The following is a 21260-nucleotide window of genomic DNA, read 5'->3' on the forward strand; positions in this document are numbered from 1 at the left end:
ACCAACCATCACTATTGCCAGTTCCCTCCTGACCAATGAATAAGACACCTCCACATTCCTCTAGGATTTAGGAACCTAGTGCACTCCAGCATCCCTCCGAAAATAGTTCATTCTCCCCGATGCTGTCATCTCCGGGTACTGGACCTGGCACCGGGCAGGACAGATGTTTTTCCTCCCAGCACTCATCACCAATGGCTTCAGTGAGCTCTTGGCGCCCAAGCAGGCACAGGCCTTCATACCATCATCCTCAATACCTTTGGGTCAATCACTCATGGTCGTACCCACCTAAACAATATCAACTTCAGTAACCACCCTGGAAACCATGGGCCCAATACCACCCGCCACCATCTCATTGGCACCGATCTCATTGCTCGACTGCAGCTACCCTGACACATACCCCAGCAAAGTCCCCCCCACAGACTACTCAATCCGCTCCACCCATCCTCCACCATCACCGTCAGCTACTACTTAAACTGGTCCTGTAGAGGAGGACGATGACTTACCACAGTCGAATTCAGACAGTAGTTTCCACTTCAGCAATCCTCGTCCTCCCCCAATGAAGCAGTGTTCCCATCCTCTTCTCCTCTAGCAGATGAACTGAAACAATTTCAGGAATTATTCAAAAGTGTAGCACAGTCTCAAGACATACCCTTACAAGAAGTGCAAGAAAACCAGCACAAGCAGGTAAGAATTTTACAACCTTCCACATATTGTAAGTTTGCACTACCTATAAATGAGGCCAGTATGGAGCCATTGGAAGCCATATGGCAAATGCCAGGCTCTATACCACCCACCAACCGCTGGGTCAATAGAAAATCCATGTCCTTCACTGGGACAAAGTATTTTCTCTTTTCTCATGCCCAGCCAAACTCTTTAGTTGTTGATTCTGTCTGTCACCGATCTAGACAACCATAGTACTAATCAACACCCCGGGACAAGGAGCACAAAAGGCTTGATATTTTTGGGAGGAAAGTCTATTCATCTGCTACACTCCAGCTTAGGATCTCTTAACTACAGAGCCCTCCTGGCTAATTACAATTATTCTAAATACACTAGGCTTCAGGAGCTGCTCAATAACCTACCAGAATGAAAGAGGCCACAACTGTGTCCATTATGAAAGAGGACCAGTCCATTGTCGGAAGACACTCCAACATAGATGGATGTAGCAGATACGGTGGCCCGATCAACTGAAACAGTGATTGTTATGCGCCAAGCTTCTTGTCTGTAGTCATCTAGTGTTCTGAGGGAATTGCAAATTAAGTTGGAGTATCGGCCCTTTGATAGAGCTCAACTATTCATGGCTAAATCAGATGAGGTACTCCGCTGCATGAAAAATTCACGCACAGTCCTCCAGACACATGCCAGAATGTACTCGCTGCCCAATAAGAGGAGGAGATACACCGCATATCAGAGGACAAGAGACATCTCCTACGAAAAGCAGCATCAGAGGCCATTTGACAACAGGCTCAAGCAACAGCCAAATAGAAGAAGGGTGCAGCATGCTCAGGCGTCAGCGTCCCTATCTACTGCTGCTAAGCAACATATTTGAAGGGGTTTGGTCAAGGGCATGAGTGAGCACCCTGAACATCCGGTGTGTACCATCCACATGTTCCATCATTGTTTGAGGCCCTTTTACTACCAAAGAGCTCTCATCGCTACGGACTGGTGCATCCTCAAGATGATAAGAACTGGCTACACCTTTCCCTTCTTATTTATATCCCCTTCCCATCTTCCTTCCCTATTCCTCTTCAGGTTCCCCTCTCACAAGTCCCTTCTACAAGCAGAAGCTCAAAAATTGCTCATCATAGGAGCCATAGGGTGAGTGCCACAGAGTTTCATGGAAGATGGTTCTATTCCAACTGTTTCCTCATATCGAAAAAGACCAGGGGATGGAGGCCAGTCTTAGATCACAGGAAGCTCAACAAGTGTATAAGCAACAACAAGTTCATGATGGTAACTCTGGAACCATCATCCTGGCACTGGACGAGAAGGACTGGTCTTCATCTCTTGACCTTCAAGACACGTACTTTCATATAACAGTACATCTGGACCACAGGAGGCTCCTCTGATTCCAGGTGGGCACAAAACATTACCAAAATCATGTCCTCCCTTTTAGACTATTGACAGCACAATACATTTTCTCCAAGTCATAGTCACAGCCTTCCTCAGAAATCAGGGAGTCACCATATTCCCATATCTCAAAGGTTGCTTAATCAAGGGGTCCTCTTAACAACATACTGTGATTATGACAGCCCTTACTCAAGATGTTTTTACCTGTTTTGGGCTTTTAATAAACATACAGAAATCTACTCTGGATCCTACTCAGAGAATAGAATTCATTGAAGCAGTACTAGATTCTACGGTGGCTGGGGCATTCTCCCTGATCCATTTTCAAACACTCCGTGAGCTGTGTACAGCATTGTACAAACCATTCTCCAGGCCCCAGTGACAACTGTCTGGACATGCCTACAGGCCTTAGGACACAAGACAGTCACAACCTTCGTGGTGTCCCTAGCAAGACTACACATGAGATGCCTACAAGCTGGGCACTTCAGGGGATGCGTTCACCATACCATGGACAGATCCTCTTTTATATGCATTCCCTCCAATTCCTGATCCCCAGGGTAATCTTCAAGACCTGAGAGGATCGATTGAAAGTCATCCTAATAGGGCCATATTGGCCCAGGCAGCATTGGTTTCCTTACCTCCATTACCTGTCAGTCACCAAACCTATTCAATTTTCCATCACTTCCCAATCATTAACTCAAAACAACAGGCGAACATACCACCCAAATCCTCAGAACCTGCAGCTTGCCACCTCACTTCTCCATGGTTCCAGAATGTCGAACTTACCTGCTTCCAGAGAGTGAAACAGATCCTCCTCAGCAGTCACTGCCCTTCCACAAGATACACCTATCAAAACAAATGGAAGAGGTTTCAGGAATGGTGCAGTCAGCACCATCTACAACCACTCCTCAATACCTACCGTGCTAGAATACTTAATAGATCTCAGTGACATGGGGCTCTCCATCAGCTCCATAAAAGTTCATCTCTTGGCCATCACTGTTTTCCATGAGCTGGTATATGACGTATCTGTGTTCACTTATCCCATTACCAAGCAGTTACTAGCCAGCCTATAAAAAGTACAGCCCCCCCATATATGTGCTTGTTCCAGCATGAGACCTAAACCTTGTGTTTGACTCATTAACAAGACCACCTTTCAAACCTTTAAGCCAGGTGTCCTTCTTTGTCACTATAACATCAGCAAGAAAGATAGGGGAAATCGCATCCCTTATGTTGGGCCCACCCTACACACTCTTCACCAAGGGTAAGATTATCCTTAGAACCCATCCTAAGTTTTTACCAAAGGTCATTTCTGACTTCCATATCAACTAGCCCATTTACTTAACCACTTACCATCCCAAACCACAAAACTTCCGTAGGTAGGCGATATTACACCCTCTTGGTACAAGAAGGGCACTCACATTCCACCTAAATAGGACTAAGCGCTTTAGAAAATCAAGAAGATTTTTTATATCCACATCCGGCCCTACCAAGGGAGATGCTGTCTCCAAAAAATGCATATCCATATGGATAGCAACTTGCATAAACACCTGCTACAGACTCAGATACAAAGAGGCACCGCAGTCAGTCACTGCACATTCTACCAGAGCGATGGCTGCATTCACAACCTTCTTATACAATATGCCACTAGCCAATATCTGCAGAATGGCTACATGATCTTCCTTGCACAATTTTGCACAAAATTATGCATTACAGCAAGGACCAGTACCTACCGCGTCTGTGAGCAATGCCATCCTTGCTTCTTCTGGCAGATAATGCCACAGACCCACCCCCAATACTGTGGGTATTGCTCTTCAGTCACCTGAGTAGAGCACCCACAGGGACACGATTCAAAGGAGAAGAAGTTACTCACCCTATACTACAATGATGGTTCTTCGAGATGTGTGTCCCTGTGGGTGCTCCACTATCATCCCTTCCTCCCCTGTACTTTGGTCTCTGTTAGAAGATTTCCAGTAGAAAAGAAACAGAGGGACACTCACACTGTGCGCACAGCTAAGAGACGGTTGCTGTGCACTCACGGTGCGGGAAGGCACTGCTAGGCTAAAAATCTCTGATCGCCGATGTGAGGATGCACCGACACCTGAGTGGAGTACACATCTGAAATAACCATTGTTATTGCACTGGGTGAGTAAATTCTTCATCCAGAGCTGGGCAAGCCCCAGTCCTCACTCCCCAGCAGGAGCTTGAGGGCTACTTAAAATGGCTGATGAGCCAGATGAGGCCCATGGGCCATAATTTGTCTACCCCTTGTAGACACCCTGGTATGGATCCACATTGGGAAAGGGGATTAGCCACAAAATCTGAAGTGCCAGGAAGGGGCAGCTGCCGTTTGCTCAGATCTTTGAACTAGAGTAGCAGAAAAGTGCTGGCATCAGAATGAGACCGGGTATGTATTTCACCAATATAGATGTGCTGGCCTTCCCTTGTATAAATATCAGCATTACTGTGCCTTTGAGGATTTCATCCAGAAAAGTTTTGGTTTTGATTATTTGGGTTGTGGGTTTTTTTTTAACAGCCAAAAACATTTGTATTACAATTTAGAAGCTTAAGTCTCACTTTATCAGCTCTAAAATGGTGACATTTTACCTTGGTGACACACAAATACCATTCACATTGCTGAGCATAAAAACAAGGGACATGAACTTTGTAAGTCTAAAAGATCCAGGTCTCAAGAAAAGAGAAGGGAAGCCCTGTCCTTAGTTACTTTTCCTTCCCCTAACCCTGCCCCAAGCAAAATTTCTCAGCTCCCGTTGGCCAGAAACTGGCCAATGGGAGCTGAGAAATTTTGCTCGAAAGGAGGCGGGGACAGTGTACGAAGCCTCCCTGTTCTTTCCCCAGCAGTCCAGAGCAGGGAACAGCTGGCTGTTTAAAGTGTGAACCGCTTTCTGCTAAGAGTTCTGGCGAGATGGCTGCAGACCAGATCCAGTGGATTGGTGGCCTGGATTCGGCCGTGTGGCAACCTGCTCTGGATTTGGCCCACGCCCGGTCTAGAGTCTAGTTTGTGTCTTGCTCTTTAGGTAACAGTTAGCTTCTTGGTACATTACTATGGTGATCTGCAGCATGCTTGCAACCAACGGTATAGATCTACTGTGGTTGTCTTTACCCTCAAATTTTATCCCTCCACCAAGAGAAACAATGTTTCTTTGAACTCTGATCCACTTTGGCAAACACGTCTTTCAGCTGGACAACTGAGTAGTTCTCTTCATGGCAGAGATACATTTCTGTAGGAAAGTAATAGACCCACTCTGACAACTCCTTGCCTTCTGAAACACTCACCAGTCACATTTAATGTGTTAATAAAACCTGCATTCAGGCCTCCTTCTTGAGTATATGTGAGAGGGAAGTAGAAGTACCAAAAAAAAAAAAAAAAATCAATGACAGCAGAGGAGGGAAAAAGAGGAGAAAATAGCAATTCAGAGAAAATATATTCAAAAGAAAATAGTGTGGAAGGGGAGTAAATGAAGCAATTTAATGGTGAAAATTATAGTTAACCTAATGTTTGCAGTATTGTTATAGCTGTGTTGACCTAGGATATTAGGTTATGTCTACACTACAAAGTTAGTTCGAACTAACGGATGTTAGTTCGAACTAACTTTAATAGGTGCTACACTAGCGCTCCGCTAGTTCGAATTTGAATCGAACTAGCGGAGCGCTTAGTTCGAACTAGGTAAACCTCATTTTACGACGACTAACGCCTAGTTCGAACTAGATAGTTCGAACTAAGGGCTGTGTAGCCCTTTAGTTCGAACTAGTGGGAGGCTAGCCCTCCCCAGGTTTCCCTGGTGGCCACTCTGGCCAACACCAGGGAAACTCTATGCCCCCCTCCCGGCCCCGGACCTCTTAAAGGGGCACGGGCTGGCTACGGTGCCCGTGCCAGGTGCAAGCCTGCCAGCACCCAGCTAGCAGACCCTGCACCTGGCACAGCACAGAGCCACCCACCCGATGTCCCCCAGCCCTCCCCCTCTTCCCGGGACCAGGCTGGCGGCTCCCGGGAGCTTGCCCGGGACCGCAAGAGGCGGGCACCTTCCTGGGCTAGTGCGGACATCGTGGACCTCGTCCACGACCTCCGCACTAAGCACAGGAAAGTGGCCGTCTAGGGCAGGAGAGCTGCCAGCCTGGCCACCCAGGACCAGGTGTGCATGAAAATCAAGGGGGTCCACTGAGACCCCCGACCCTGAGCCCTGAGCTTACAATGGCCGTCCTGGGTCAGACCAAAGGTCCATCTAGCCCAGTAGCCTGTCTGCCAACAGCGGCCAACCCTAGGGACCCTGGAGGGGATGGACCGAAGACAATGACCAAGCCATTTGTCTCGTGCCATCCCTCTCCAGCCTTCCACAAACTTTGGGCAGGGACTCCACTCCTACCCTCTGGCTAATAGGACTCCATGGACCCAACCTCCATCACTTTATCTCACTTCCCTTTAAACTCTGTTCTAGTTGTAGCCTTCACAGCCTCCTGCAGCAAGGAGTTCCACAGGTTAACTATTTGTTTTGGGAACAACAACTTTCTCTTACTAGTTTGAAGCCTGCTACCCAGTCCTTTCCTTTGGTGTCCTCTAGTCCTTCTTTATGGGAACTCAGGAAGAACTTTTCTGAATGCACCCTCTCCACCCAACCCCTGCTTTTAGAGACCTCTATCCTGTCCCCCCTCCGTCTCCTCTTTTCTAAGCTGAACAGTCCCAGTCTCTGTAGCCTTTCTTTATCTGGGACCTGTTCCCAACCCCTGATCATGTTAGTTGCCCTCCCCTCTCCCAGCCTTTCTCTTCCCCTCTCCCACCTCCTTTTCCCAGTCTCCCCCAGTTTTGTTCAATAAAGACAGAGTCAATGTTGGAAGAAACGTTATCTTTATTTTGTACATCAATAAGAAGGGGGGCTAGGGAAGGGTAAGTGGAAGGAGGTGAGGGAGGAATGGGGTACGTGCCCCCGATGGGGAGGACTGGGCTGGCTCTGCGGGCTTCTGGGGGTGGAAGCTCTCCTGCAGCCCCCCAATTGCCCCCTCTCCCCAGATGGCAGCCTGCGGCAAGTGCAGCCGGGCTGATGGCCGAGTGGTGTGATGTGCCCAGTGTGGGTACTCCGGGCAATCCAAGCCAGAACTTCTTTGCAAGCGGGGCACCCCTTAGAACTGTGTGTCCGGGGTGGGGGTCGGGACCCTTTAAGCGCAGCCCTCGGCTAGCCTGAGACAGCATCTCCACGCTCTAAGTCCTCCTCTGATGCCCTGCCGGCACTGCTTCCGGCCATCCTTAAGCCCTGTTCAGAGTCCACTCAATGTGGACTTACTAGTTCGAACTAGCAAAACGCTAGTTCGAACTAGTTTTTAGTTCTAGATGCGTTAGTTCGAACTAACTAATTCGAACTAAGTTAGTTCGAACTAGCGCTGTAGTGTAGACGTACCCTTAGAGAGGCCATGTGATGGAGTAATAACTTTCATTGGATCAACTTCTGTTGGTGAAAGAGACAAGATTTCAAACTACACAGAGCTCTTCAGATCCAGGAGCATCTCAGCTAAATACAAGGTGGAACAGATTGTTTAGCAAAAGTTGTTAACACATGTTCTAAAAACCCATTCAAGGTGAAGTGCCTGTGAACGCTGCCTTATACTTAGGCCAAAAAAGGTGGAATTAGCAAGTTACAGAATGTCGTAATAAGCCATATTTAAACACTCAGATTCATCTTATGCAGGTTTCCTTTGAGGAGGAGGACAGAGAGGTGAGATATGGTGTGACTGTTTTGTGAAAATTGTTCACCCGCAGGTGATGATGTATTTTTGTCATGTATTATTTTTCTGTAAAAGTTCATGCAAGAGCACAGTGATTGGTTTCACCCACACAGAATCATCTAACTGGACACCCCATGCTAGACAAAAACAATGACAGCTTCAGGGAAAAAAAATAATTGAAATCCTAAAACATCACATCCACCACAGTCTCCACTGCTGAGAGGACAGCAATACTGCACCTGAAATCCAGCTACCAGATAGTGATCAAACCGGCAGGTTAAAGGTGTGACTTTCTAGTCTTCATCTGTGATAACTGCATTAGTGAAGCCAAGCAATAACTCTCTGACCCCAGAGACCTTTGAATACTTCCCAAGATACACATACAAGGGGATCCAGGCAGACCCATCAAATCTGGTCATGGGCACTTTTATTGAAGAAATATCAGGACCCATAAAAATCATCCTCAAACCACTCTGTAAGCTGAGATTCCTCCACGACACCACCAACTTTTTCCACAGTCTCTAGCATGAACAACCTCCTTAGAAAATCATTCTTGACACCAAGGATTCCAACTTCCTATATACCAGCGTCCCTCACAATGATGGCATCACTGCCTTCCTTAAAACAATGGACAACACTCAGATATTCAGCCAAGAACATCGCCAAACTTATCCATTTCATCCTTATCCATAATAATTTTACATGTAACAACAAACACTTTGTTGAAGACATGGGAACAGTTGGGGGCACTAGAATGGCTCCCCAATATGCCAATTAGTTCACAGGTCACCATGAAGAAGAATTTCTAAAAGACAAATACACCACAAAACCAGTAGCTCCCACAACACATATTTCAAGATCCTGCATGGGCCTATCGCATCTTGTGGTGTACCTTTTCCAGTATACTAAATATCCCAACAACTACTACGTGAGTGAAACCAGACAATTATTATTTTTTCATATTAAGTCACAAAAAATGATAAAAGATAAACACCAAATCACTCATGGGCAAACACTCTGATAAAACATCATTTCCTATCTGACCTCTCAGTCTTTGTCTTAAGGGTAATCTGTAGAACACTTTCAACAGACAAACAAATTCATAGCTTTGATAGACACAAAATATCAGTTTAACTAAAGATACTGGATTCATGGCTTCTTACAACAATATGTAACTCACTAACATCTTTTTTGTCCCGTATGATTGAAGAGGTGTTAATAGGCCACTTTACTTTGAATGACCTCTTAGACTAGACAAGGTGGGTGTGGTAATGTCTTGTATTGGCCCAACTTAGCAAAATACACACCCTGGACATCAGAAAAGCAGACTTTGACTCCCTCAGGGTATGTCTACACTACCCCGCTAGTTCGAACTAGCGGGGTAATGTAGGCATACCGCACTTGCAAATGAAGCCCGGGATTTGAATTTCCCGGGCTTCATTTGCATAAGCGGGGAGCCGCCATTTTTAAATCCCCGCTGGTTCGAACCCTGTGCAGCGCGGCTACACGGGGCTCGAACTAGGTAGTTCGGACTAGGGTGCCTATTCCGAACTACCGGTACACCTCATTTCACGAGGAGTAACGGTAGTTCGGAATAGGAACCTAGTCCGAACTACCTAGTTCGAGCCCCGTGTAGCCGCGCTGCACGGGGTTCGAACCAGCGGGGATTTAAAAATGGCGGCTCCCCGCTTATGCAAATGAAGCCCGGGAAATTCAAATCCCGGGCTTCATTTGCAAGTGCGGTATGCCTATATTACCCTCCTAGTTCGAACTAGGAGGGTAGTGTAGACATACCCTCAGAGAACGGATGGGCAGGAGTCCCTGTGATGCTTACATGAAGGAGAAAGGAGTCCAGGAGAGCTGGCAGTATTTTAAAGAAGCTTTATTAAAGACACAGGAAGAAATCATTCAAATTCACAGCAAGAAAAGCAAAAATGTTAGGTGACCAGATTGGCTTACTGGGGACATCCTTGGTGAGCTTAAACACAAAAAGGAAGCTTACAAGAAGTGGAAACTTGGACCGATGACTAGGGACGAGTATAAATATATTGTTCGAGAATGCAGGGAAGTTATTAGGAAGGTGAAAGCGCAATTGGAATTGCAGCTAGAAAGGGATATGAAGGGTAACAAAAAAGGTTTCTACAGGCATATTAGCAAAAAGAGGGTGATCAGAGACATTATGGGGCCCTAACTGGATGAGGGAGGTAACCTAGTGACAGATGATGTGGGAAAAGCTGAAGTACTCAATGCTTTCTTTGCCTCTGTCTTCACAGACAAGGTCAGTTCCCAGAAAAATGCACTAGGCAACGCAGTATGGGAAGGAGGTGGACAGCCGTTGGTGGGGAAAGAACAAGTTAGGAACTATTTAGAAAAGCTAAACATACACAAATCCATGGGCCCGAATTGAATGCATCTGAGGGTACTGAGGGAGTTGGCAGATGTCATTGTGGAGCCTTTGGCCATTATCTTTGAAAACTCGTGGAGATCGGGAGAGATCCCAGATGATTGGAAAAAGGCAAATGTAGTGCCCATCTTTAAAAAAGGAAAGGACAATCCAGGGAATTACAGACCAGTCAGCCTTACCTCAGTCCCTGGAAAAATCATGGAGGGGATCCTCAAGGAGTCCATTTTGAAGCACTTGGAAGAGAGAAAAGTGATCAGGAATAGTCAACATGGATTCACAAAGGGCAAATCTTGCCTGACCAATCTGATTAGCTTCTATGATGCGGTAACTGGCTCTGTGGATATGGGAAAGTCAGTGGATGTGATATACCTTGACTTTAATAAAGCTTTTGATACGGTCTCCCACAATATTCTTGCCAGCAAGTTAAGTGAATATGGATTGGATAAATGGACTGTAAGATGGATAGAAAGCTGGCTAGACTGTTGGGCCCAACAGATAGTGATCTACAGCTATGTCAGGTTGGCAGTTGGTTTCTAGCGGAGTGCCCCAAGGATCTGTTCTTGGACTGGTTTTGTTCAACATCGTTATTAATGACCTGGATGAGGGGATGGATTGCACCCTCAGCATGTTCGCAGATGACACATTAAGGGTATGTCTACACTACCCCGCTAGTTCGAACTAGCGGGGTAATGTAGGCATACCGCACTTGCAAATGAAGCCCGGGATTTGAATTTCCCGGGCTTCATTTGCATAAGCGGGGAGCCGCCATTTTTAAAACCCCGCTGGTTCGAACCCCGTGCAGCGCGGCTACACGGGGCACGAACTAGGTAGTACGAACTAGGCTTCCTAGTTCGAACTACCATTACTCCTCATTCCACGAGGAGTAACGGTAGTTCGAACTAGGCTTCCTAGTTCGAACTACCTAGTTCGTGCCCCGTGTAGCCGCGCTGCACGGGGTTCGAACCAGTGGGGTTTTAAAAATGGCGGCTCCCCGCTTATGCAAATGAAGCCCGGGAAATTCAAATCCCGGGCTTCATTTGCAAGTGCGGTATGCCTACATTACCCTCCTAGTTCAAACTAGGAGGGTAGTGTAGACATACCCTAAGCTAGAGGGAGAGATAGATACGCTGGAGGGCAGGGATAGGGTCCAGAGTGACCTGGACAAATTAGAGGATTGGGCCAAAAGAAATCTGATGAGGTTCAGCAAGGACACGTGTAGAGTCCTGCACTTGAGATGGAATAATCCCAAGCATTGTTACAGGCTGGGGACTGAATGTCTAAGCAGTTCTGCAGAAAAGGACCTGTGGATTACAGTGGATGAAAAGCTGGATATGAGTCAACAGTGTGCCCTTGTAGCCAAGAAGGCTAATGGCATATTAAGGGTGCATTAGGATACACATTGCCAGCAGACCCAGGGAAGTTATTATTCTCCTTTATTCGGCTATAGTGAGGCCATATCTGGAGTATTGTATCCAGTTCTGAGCGCCATGCTATAGAAAGGATATGGACGCATTGGAGAGGGTCCAGTGGAGGGTGACCAAAATAATTAGGGGGCTGGAACGTTTGACCTATGAGGAGAGACTGAAGGATTTGGGTGTTTTTAGTCTGCAGAAGAGAAGAGTGAGGGAGGATTTGATAGCATCCTTCAACTTCCTGAAGGGAGGTTCCAAAGAGGGTAGAGAAAGGCTGTTCACAGTAGTGACAGATGGCAGAACAAGGAACAGTGGTCTCAAAGTACAGTGGGAGAGGTCTAGGTTGGATATTGGGAAAAACAATTTCACTAGGAGGGTGGTAAAGCACTGGAATTGGTTACCTAGGAAGGTGGTGGAATCTCCATTCCTAGAGGTTTTTAAGTCTCGGCTTGACAAAGCCCTGTCTGGGTTGATTTAGTTGGGATTGGTCCTGCCTTGGGCAGGGAGCTGGGCTTGATGACCTCCTGAGGTCTTTTCTGGCTCTATGATTCTATGAACTTCTGTTGGTGAAACAGACTAGCTTTCAAGTCACACAGCACTCTTCTTCTTTGAATGTGTTTCTTTATGTTAAACAGTTTGTTTCACCCTTTATTTAGTTGTGTACCTTTCCCAGGTCTGAAGTGAAGCTCTCTGTAGCTGGAAAGTTTGTCTTTCAACAACATAAATTGTTCTAATAATCACCTCTTCCACCTTGCCTCGATCTAATTAACAATATGGCACTGAAAGAGCAAAGAAAAACTTGATTAGATATAGAGGGGAATTAGGGTAAAATGTAGTGAAAGTAAAGCAGACTTAAATGTTCTGTTTTGTACATAGTCATTCTGCCCATTAACAGGAGTTAAAATGTTTTGGCCCACAAGCACCCAAAGGGCCAAGGAGTGCCTGACCCTCTGCTTTGTCCCAGGCCCACCCCCACTCTGCCTCTTCCCCCAAAACCTCTTCCCGCCCCCACTTCACTCCTGCCATGCCTCTTCCTGCCCAATTTGGCCTCCTGAGCTCACTGCATCCTCCTCCCACTCTACCCCCAACCTCCTGAATGCCGTGAAACAGCTGCCAGAGATGTTTGAGGGGGTGCAGTTCCATGGAGCCTACTGATCGATAGAAGGCTCTGGAGCACTGATGTGGGCCTGCAGGACGGTGGTCAGCACTCACCATTTTTTCCCATGTGTGCTCCAGCCCCAGAGTACTCAAGAGAGACTGCTGCACCTATTTTAGGGTAAAATCGAGGGAAAGTAATTTCTGTTATGTACAAAGTCACTGTGTACAACATTGTCAGTCGGCCAGTTAACAGAAGTTAAAATGTTTCTGGACTATACATTATATTCTTCTCCAGCACTGAGACAGGAATATGGTGATGCTCTCTCTCTAGTACCTGCCTCTTTGAAAGTTAATGATTTTTTCCATTGATTTTTGACTGGTTGTCAGGGATAACCTCACAAAGAAAAATAAGTAGCTGCCTGATTTCTTGCTGAATGTACAGCAAATATGTAGTAGTACAACTGGCCAGATTTTGAGGAGCAGATATTATGTGATGATGGCACAGGTGGGACCAATGCATCTTTAAAAGGGACATATTAAACTTGAAATCTAAGCCATGTTTATACTTCGAGTTGAAAGTAGCCTGGGTATGTAGCTCCCCTGGAAGAATTCATTTGTGTGGTTTAACAAACTACTTTCTCCTGTTTTTTAAATGTTTTCCTTTCCCTTGCCACTCTGTGAAAAATATCCACACAAATAGGGAAACTGATCATAATGAGCCAGTGAAATGGAGGCCATGTCTATATGTACAGCTGTGCTACTGCAGCACATCTGGTAAAGACACTATATGCTGATGTGAGAGAGTTCTCCCATCAACTTTATAAAATGACTTCAGTGAGTGTGCGAGCTATGTCTCTCATCAGTAGCACTGTGCGTACAAGCACTTATATCAGTGTAACTTATGTCTCATAGAAGGGTGGTTTATTTACACGCCTGAGTGACCCAAGGTATGCCAACATAGGCTGTAGTGTAGACACAGCCTGACTTTGCACAAAGTGCTGATGTATGCAGAAATCAAAAATGGAAAAATGTTCTCGCTCTAGTCTCTCAGGTACAGTCATTTTAAGTGCTACTTGTAAAAACAGTAGGTAAACATTTTCAGAAATAAGTGTGATTTTTCTTTTACATTGACAAAGTCCTTGTTAAAAAATGCCATGATGAAATGCAGGCAGTGTGTCTGCAAAGGAAAAACGGAATTAGAGGGACTCAGTGTTTTTCACATACACTTTTTGCTTTAATTTAAAAAATACTATCAGTTTGAATGGGTAGGTATGTTCTTTAAACCTTTGTATTTTACCAGTGTGTTCTTTAACAGGGTGATAAAGACTTCCCTCCAGCTGCAGCTCAGGTGGCTCACCAGAAACCTCATCCCTCTGTGGAAAAGCTTCCTCATCCACAGCACGTCAATCAGCACATCCACCAGCCTCGCAAGTGAGCCCTGTCAAAAAGCCAGCCAACCTGCATCAGTGTAGAAAGAAGAGATCAGAGTTTTTAGGATTCACACTACCAAATCAATAAAACTGGCTTTTAAAAATGATATATGTTGCTTTTGCTTTAATTCTCCATGGTTTCATAAAAGTGGAGATTTCATTAGGTTCTGTTATTCCAGATGGAAAACCTTCTGCATTGCTGCTGTGTGTTTGCTGATCAAGAGCATCATTCAATTTAACCAGTTCAGTTTTGCTTAGCAGTGTAATAAATCTGTTACTGCCGAGGCCAGATTTAAATATAAATCATTCATCTGATGAGTGGATTACATTCCTGATTGCTATAGCCAAAAAACAGAGATAACATTAATGTTAAACCTATTAGGGACCATATAAGATGTTGTGTTTGGTTTATTTGGTGTGGGGAGAATAATTTTTACATTTGCTCAAGAGGTTTGTAATATATGACTGTCTGATTTTTATAGAATCATTGCAATCTGCACTACATTTGTGATAAAAAAATTAAGGAAAAATGTCACTATATTTCTTAGGCTTTCAGTTCTCTCCTTTCAGTTTAGCCATGGTAGTGAAAAAAAAAACTTTTTTTGTAGTGGAAAAAAGTGGAATCTAGTTGAACCTTCAAGACACCATGTTCCAAACTTACACCACCTCACTAGTGCTCTTCATGTACACTTTGTGCATTTGGAGCACCATGGCTTTAGGTGGGAGAAAGATGTCAAACCAGGGGGAAACCTGTTCTATGCAGCAGCATCCCTCAACCCATCTGTGTGTTCATGATTGGTATTTGTGGGGCTTCATAACTGTGAAGCCTTTCTAAATAAAATGAGCAATAAGATATAATGTATGTTGTAAATCAGTGAGGTGCAAACAATCCAGTGCTGTGAGGAACTGAGCTCCCTTGCATCCCTCTGAGAGAGTTCAGCAAACTCAGCACTTCATAGAATTGAGTAAACCCATTTAACTTAAATACAGTATATGGTTATTGTTCTAAAATGTTGACTCTCTGTAACTGTAAATGTGTATGACATCATTGTGCATGGTCTGTTATATGCCATGTCTGCTGTTTTTTCTAGTCTTTTTTATCACAGGCAAGCAGATGGTGATTACAGATAAGATATACCATTTTAACTAAAGTAATCTGATTAGTCAAGGTTAGATCTGGCTGTGTGTATAACTCTTTTTATGCTTGCATAGTTTAAAATCACTACCACAAAATTAGTAGCCTCATCAGTTACCTCCCATGTAATCTCCACACATCCATGACATTTAAAAAAAAAATACTTAGCCTACATTTTTTTAAATGTACTTGAATTTTTAAAGGAATATAAATACACAGCAGGCTGAAGTACCCTGCAGGATTATAGAACTCCACTTCAAGGAACGTGGCCACCTGAACCAACATTGAAGTCACTACTCTGGCTAACCTTGGGAGTTCTGGACTGCTCAGGGCTTTGATAGTACATTTAGATTTAAAATCAAATAGCATATAAAAGTAGTGGGAAGAGAGCTTTAAAAATGATATTTTAAACCATTATCCTCAAGCTAAATAAAGTCATTTTTCTATGAGTGGCTGGTTATTGCAAACAAATTTTTAAAAAAAACACACAGTACCATTTTCTCAGTGGAATAATAATTCTGGTCATTGTGAGTAAGATTTATCCTTGGTGGGGATCCTCAGAGTCTGCACATAGAAATGAAGTTTGTCCTGTTTGCATTCATGTAAATCTTCTGAAGGCCAACAAAAAGTGTTGTCTGGCTATGTGACCATTTTGTACATGAAAAAAGATTGTAAATTTCTTGGGCTTCTGGGAAAATATTCAAATTTAATAAAAATTTTCGCAGGGATGTTTTCTTGTCAGTTGTCTTCACCATACTGTTTTCATCTTAAGATATTTGTGAACTGTACTTGCTTTAAAGATGAAGCATCCTCTCTGTGATGGGTTAGGACCCTCTGGGATACCACCTAATGTGCTGAAGATACCACTGAATCTTCTTTTTCTGCCAGCCTGGGCACTCTTTGTGCCTGTCTTGCTGAGTCAGGCTTTTAAACTTCCTCCAGTGCCACAGACAGGGCCACACCCAGCTACAGAACAGATACAGATACTGAGATCAGCTCTGGGGAGGCTAAGCTTAAGTAATTTACCATAGGACTCAAGTGTCTACCCTCCTCCCCCTCCTGCCCTTGGAATACAAACCAAAATGTATATTAAATTAGTCTCCTTCAATGTGGAGGAAAGTATGCACAATTTCCTCTCTCCCTTTCCCCAGTTAGAAATTACATATACTGGGTTATATTTATAAATCAGAAATAAGTTTAAGTGGTAAAAGATGTACAGAGCAAATCAGATTATTAAGAAAATAAAGCAAAGTCCATAAACTGAGCTTGATTCACTTAAGAAATTGGTTACAAATAATAATTCCTCATCCTAGATAGTGTTAGGTTGAGTCCTTCACAGGCCAGAAGTATCATCATAGCCTGGATCCAGTAGTTCTTCCCTTGCTCAGTTCCAGGTGTTTTCCAGTGTGTCTCTTGGGCGGAGGTGCAGGGGGGAGGCAGAGGAGATGCAAACTGAAGGCCTTTCTCCCCCACCTTATATAGAATTTCCATAGGTTTGATTCATTACCTCACAGGGAAACAATTCAGTAGTCCAGGATGGAGGTTGGTGTCAGATCACTAGGTCACTTGACTCTGTAGCATCTCAGCATCCATGAGTCAGTGGCACTATGGAGTATCTGCAGGAAAGCCAAGCTTTTCCCAGTCCATTGTCCTCACTGATGGGCCATCAGCCCTGTCTGGCTTTTCCATTGTTGTACCTGAAGTGTTAGTAGTGGGTGTCACCCAAAGCAGCTCAGTTGAACTACAGATCCATTAGTCAATATCTCTAATTTCAGATACAAAAATGATACATGTATACAAATAGGATAATCATATTCAGTAGATCATAACCTTTCCAGCAGTACCTGACATGAGTTTTCTTGCATAAAGTACATTTCAGTTATGTCATATAAGCATATTTTCATAAAGAACATAGAATGTAATGTCACACTCAAATTAACATTTGCATATTCAGCATTTTTTTTAAAACATACCTTTTGTTGTAGTGGCACACTGTGGTTCTGTTAAAGCCAATAGAATTACTTATCTGCATAAGTGGACTTGCATTTTGTGGCAGTGACTATCTACTTTTTGTGTACAATGCATTGCACAATGGGACCTCATTTTTTATTTGCCTTTAGGCACTAGTAAAACATGTTTAATATTACTATTTGCATGTTGGCAAGACTCAGCCCTAAAACATTGCTGATATGCTAACAGACCAGTCAACAGTTGACATTGTCCTGTGCCAGTACATCTTCCTCAATTATTTGGTGGTATATGGGTATTGGCTTTGGAATTTACTGTGTCTAGGAAAATGAGATGGCATTACATGCTTCATTGACACGTTACTTACTGCACTGTTCATCAAACCTAATGTTAAAAGCTAGGAACATGACTGTAGTTCTGAACTCCTACTGATGGCTGTCAATGCAATAAATACAATGTATATAGACAACATTTGCAGAATCCATTAGATATTCTAGACAGATGTAGTTATGTGCTGCAAAAAGTTACTCATAGTTTTAGCGGTTTTCAAGACAGTGAAAAATAATGTAAGCTTAGAGAGATTCACTCTGTATAGAAGCAGTATAGAAAACATTGGATGTCCATGTTGGCACACATAGCACCACCTTGTCCAAAATTTAAAAAATCCTAGCCGAGGAATGGATTCTGTGCTCCTACTGCAGGATATATTTTAATTAAAGAAACACATTTTAACAGCCTTTTAAGTGCAATATAAAGTATCCAGATGCTCAGCTGTTAACACAAAATGAATGTTAGAAATTTCCTGGAATAGAATTGCCAGCATGCTAGTGTAACAATAAAAATCACTCCTGTGGTATATATTTGGTGCACCTCTCCATGGGTACAACACATTTGAACTGTTATTTAATTCTTATTCAAAATGTTAAGCAATGAATTAACATTTAAACTAGAGACGTTTATTGAGGTTCTTTGGCACAAGAGATGGAAAGTTTTAAATAGTTTCTCATCCTGTGACTAGATTCTCATTCCTGGATCATTTAAAACAAAACTAAATGCTGTCTAATAGAGTGTAGGTGCTAATGGTAGTTATGAAACTGATTATCTGGAGCTCCTCAATAGTCCTTTATGGGGGGGGGGGGAGTGCAAATCTGGAAACTAGATACAGCAATTTGTCTGAAATTGATATGACAAAGGAAATGGTACTTAACATGTTAATATAGCACTTGATTCAGTTTTATTCTCCTTCAATGCAAAAGGCTTTATAATTAGTAGAGTAGAAAACTTCTAAAGTCCTTTAACGTGATGTATACATTCATAGTCTTTATACTATAGCAAGATAGTTTAAAGAAACTAAGATCGCAATAGCCTCCCATGAGGAGTTTACAGTCTAAAGTTCTGATCCTGTAAACATGTACACACGTGTTTAACTTTATAGACATGATTTGTTCCATGAGGTTCATTGGAACAGATCACATGCATAACAGACAGCTTGCCCATTCTAGAATTCACAAGCCTGAAGTGGTGAGATATTAATCCCAATAAGATGGAGTAAAATATTCATGGTTTCTGAATGGTCATGCTGGGTCAGGCCAAAGGACCATCTAGCCCAGTATCCTGTCTGCTGACAGTGACCAATACCAGATGTCCCAGAGGGAGTGAACAGAACAGGGAATCATCGAGCGATCCTGTTACCCAGGAACTCAGTAACAAGAATAATTTTAAAACTAAGATCTGTGGAGTTTTGTTCCTGACACCAGGGCTGTAGTTACACTGCACCCCTTTTCCAGAAAAGGGATGCAGATTAGACCAATCGGAATTGCAAATCCGCGGGGGATTTAAATATCCCCCGCGGCACTTGCATTTACATGGCTGCCGCTTTTTTCCGGCTTGGGGATAAGCCGGAGAAAAGCGCCAGTCTAGACGCAATTCTCCGGAAAATAAGCCCTTTTCCGGAGGATTTCTTATTCCTACTTTCAAGTACCTACTTTTAAGTAGGAATAAGAAATCCTCCGGAAAAGGGCTTATTTTCCGGAGAATCGCGTCTAGACTGGCACTTTTCTCCGGCTTATCCCCAAGCCGGAAAAAAGCGGCAGCCATGTAAATGCAAATGCCGCGGGGGATATTTAAATCCCCTGCGGATTTGCAATTCCGATTGGTCTAATCTGCATCCCTTTTCTGGAAAAGGGATGCAGTGTAGACACAGCCCAGAAGAATAAGTTCCCCGACACTGTATTTATCACCAGTGGATAATTGCCCAATGAAAACACAACTCATGTATAAATTTAACAAATCTATTAAAAGAATTTGTAACAGTTCACAGCATATAACTATTCAATACAACCCTCTTACACCAATTAGAAATCCAACCCCACACTCTCAAAATAGAAGAAAAGAAAGTTCCCCTAACAAACAGGTAAGTTAAAAATACTTTACAGTCTCAGTCTCTGGCCAAGATGTTAACACAGCAGGTGAGGAGAGGACCTAGGACCTTCTACCCAGTAGCAAGCAGCCAATAGGGTTGCCAGATGGTTTAACCAAAAATACCAAACCACATCCCTCCCCCCCCAAAAAAAAACTGGGAAAAAAATTCTGTTGAGAAAAAAAGGGGGGGGGAGGCCAAAGTTGTTGAGCAAAAAAAAAAAGACCATTTTGTTTTTCTTACAGCCACAAGAAAAGCCCCTGCAGAACCAGGTAAGTGGAGGGGGGGGGGGATAAAGGAGACCCGGCGGGAAGGTCCAGGGGGCTGGGCCCGGTTGCTGAGTGTGTCCTAGGGTTGCCAGGTGTCCAGTATTTTCCCCTCTTGGCAGGGAAAAATATCAGAAAATACTGGACATTTTAGGCGTCAGGTATTTTCTGAAATTTTTTACCGGACAGGAGACAAAAATACCAGACTGTCCAGGTCAATACCAGACACCTGGCAACCCTAGCAGCCAAGGGGAGGAACTCTAGGTAACCTGATCCCAAAGCAGATGTTCCTTGCTGTTAAGGGTGGGTGAGGATTGATGGCACTGTCCAAAGAGAACTGGGTCTTCACCACAAGTCTGGAGTCAGAGTGGCTCTTCAGGTGGTGGGGGAAGTCAACGAACCCCAATGTAGCATATCCCCAATACCACACCTATGCCTTCACCATAAGTGATATGGAGAAAACACTCTTGGTGGTTCAGAGGCTCCGCAGCACCACTGTAGTACAGCTGTCTCTGGTCCAGTATCCTCAAAACTTGAACCCCTGGGCTTCGCCACAGCATGTGAGGGAACCAGCTGCAGCACTGATGTCAGTCTTGACAAGTTACTGGACAGTCAAGGACTGAGACCTGCACTCTTGAGTGGGAGGTACTTTTATGTCTTTTGTGGTAGGAAAACAGATGATTGACAGCAGCATATGCTGTGCACATTCTGAGGTAAAATGGACTCTGGCGCATAAAAACAGTTCGAGCCAGTTCTTGTTTACCTCCACAGTAGTCCCAAAAACAAAATGGAATTTATAATTCCAAGATGGAGTCTCTTGTGATTTTAAAATGGAGTCCAACTTGCACATGTGATCAGTTCTTAATAAATCAATCAACTGCTGCCAACAATCCCTCTCCTGTCACCCATTCCCAGTCTCGGACAAAGAGAGGCTGGGGACACAATTCCTACCCATCCTGCCTAATAGCCATTGATGGGCCTATCCTCCATGAATGTATCTAGTTCTTTTTGAACCCTGTTGTTATTTGGGGTGGTCTCTTAACACAGGACACTTCCCCTGTCATTCACAGGCGGTATCTTGTACAGGTTTTACTATAATTGAGGGTGTGCAAGGAAGCTCAAACCATTGGTATTCCAATGGAGTTGTATAGGGCCCTCTCAGAAAAACCTGGTAATTCCACACAAGGTCATTGTGTGACTTTTTAAGTATTCCTTTCCTCAGGTTGTAGTTGTGAACCATGCAGGAGACAGGCTACCTGCTCTGCCGATATGGGTGGGAAGAAAACTCCATGGAATGTTAGATGCTCTGAGTTCTTTTGGTAGGCCCC

At 44.0% G+C, this 21260-nt stretch overlaps 1 protein-coding gene and 2 long non-coding RNA genes across 4 annotated transcripts in view; 2 read left to right on the forward strand and 1 right to left on the reverse strand.

Moving 5' to 3' along the window:
- DAP (death associated protein) overlaps positions 1 to 16007 on the forward strand; it is an 88165-nt gene extending 72158 nt beyond the window's left edge. Inside the window, exon 4 of the mRNA XM_075921471.1 lies at positions 14030 to 16007. Within this exon, the coding sequence (XP_075777586.1) occupies positions 14030 to 14149 (120 nt within the window). The 3' untranslated portion in view covers positions 14150 to 16007. The remainder of the gene's footprint in view (positions 1 to 14029) is intronic.
- LOC142827217 (uncharacterized) lies at positions 496 to 12883 on the reverse strand. 2 transcript variants are annotated; one of them, XR_012901795.1, is made up of 3 exons: positions 2854 to 2986; positions 1083 to 1240; positions 496 to 597 (listed from the first exon to the last, which is right to left on the reverse strand). It is a non-coding gene; the product is annotated as an uncharacterized LOC142827217 (long non-coding RNA). The 2 variants fall into 2 exon arrangements; XR_012901794.1 differs by lacking the exon at positions 496 to 597 and adding an exon at positions 12829 to 12883 and having other exon boundaries at positions 936 to 1240; positions 2854 to 2913.
- Positions 16008 to 19276: 3269 nt separating the features above from the next.
- LOC142827218 (uncharacterized) overlaps positions 19277 to 21260 on the forward strand; it is a 47289-nt gene continuing 45305 nt past the window's right edge. Inside the window, exon 1 of the long non-coding RNA XR_012901796.1 lies at positions 19277 to 19938. This is a non-coding gene — a long non-coding RNA (uncharacterized LOC142827218). The remainder of the gene's footprint in view (positions 19939 to 21260) is intronic.

The sequence above is a fragment of the Pelodiscus sinensis genome, chromosome 2 (assembly GCF_049634645.1).
Source record: "Pelodiscus sinensis isolate JC-2024 chromosome 2, ASM4963464v1, whole genome shotgun sequence".
NCBI classification, from domain to species: Eukaryota; Metazoa; Chordata; order Testudines; family Trionychidae; genus Pelodiscus; species Pelodiscus sinensis.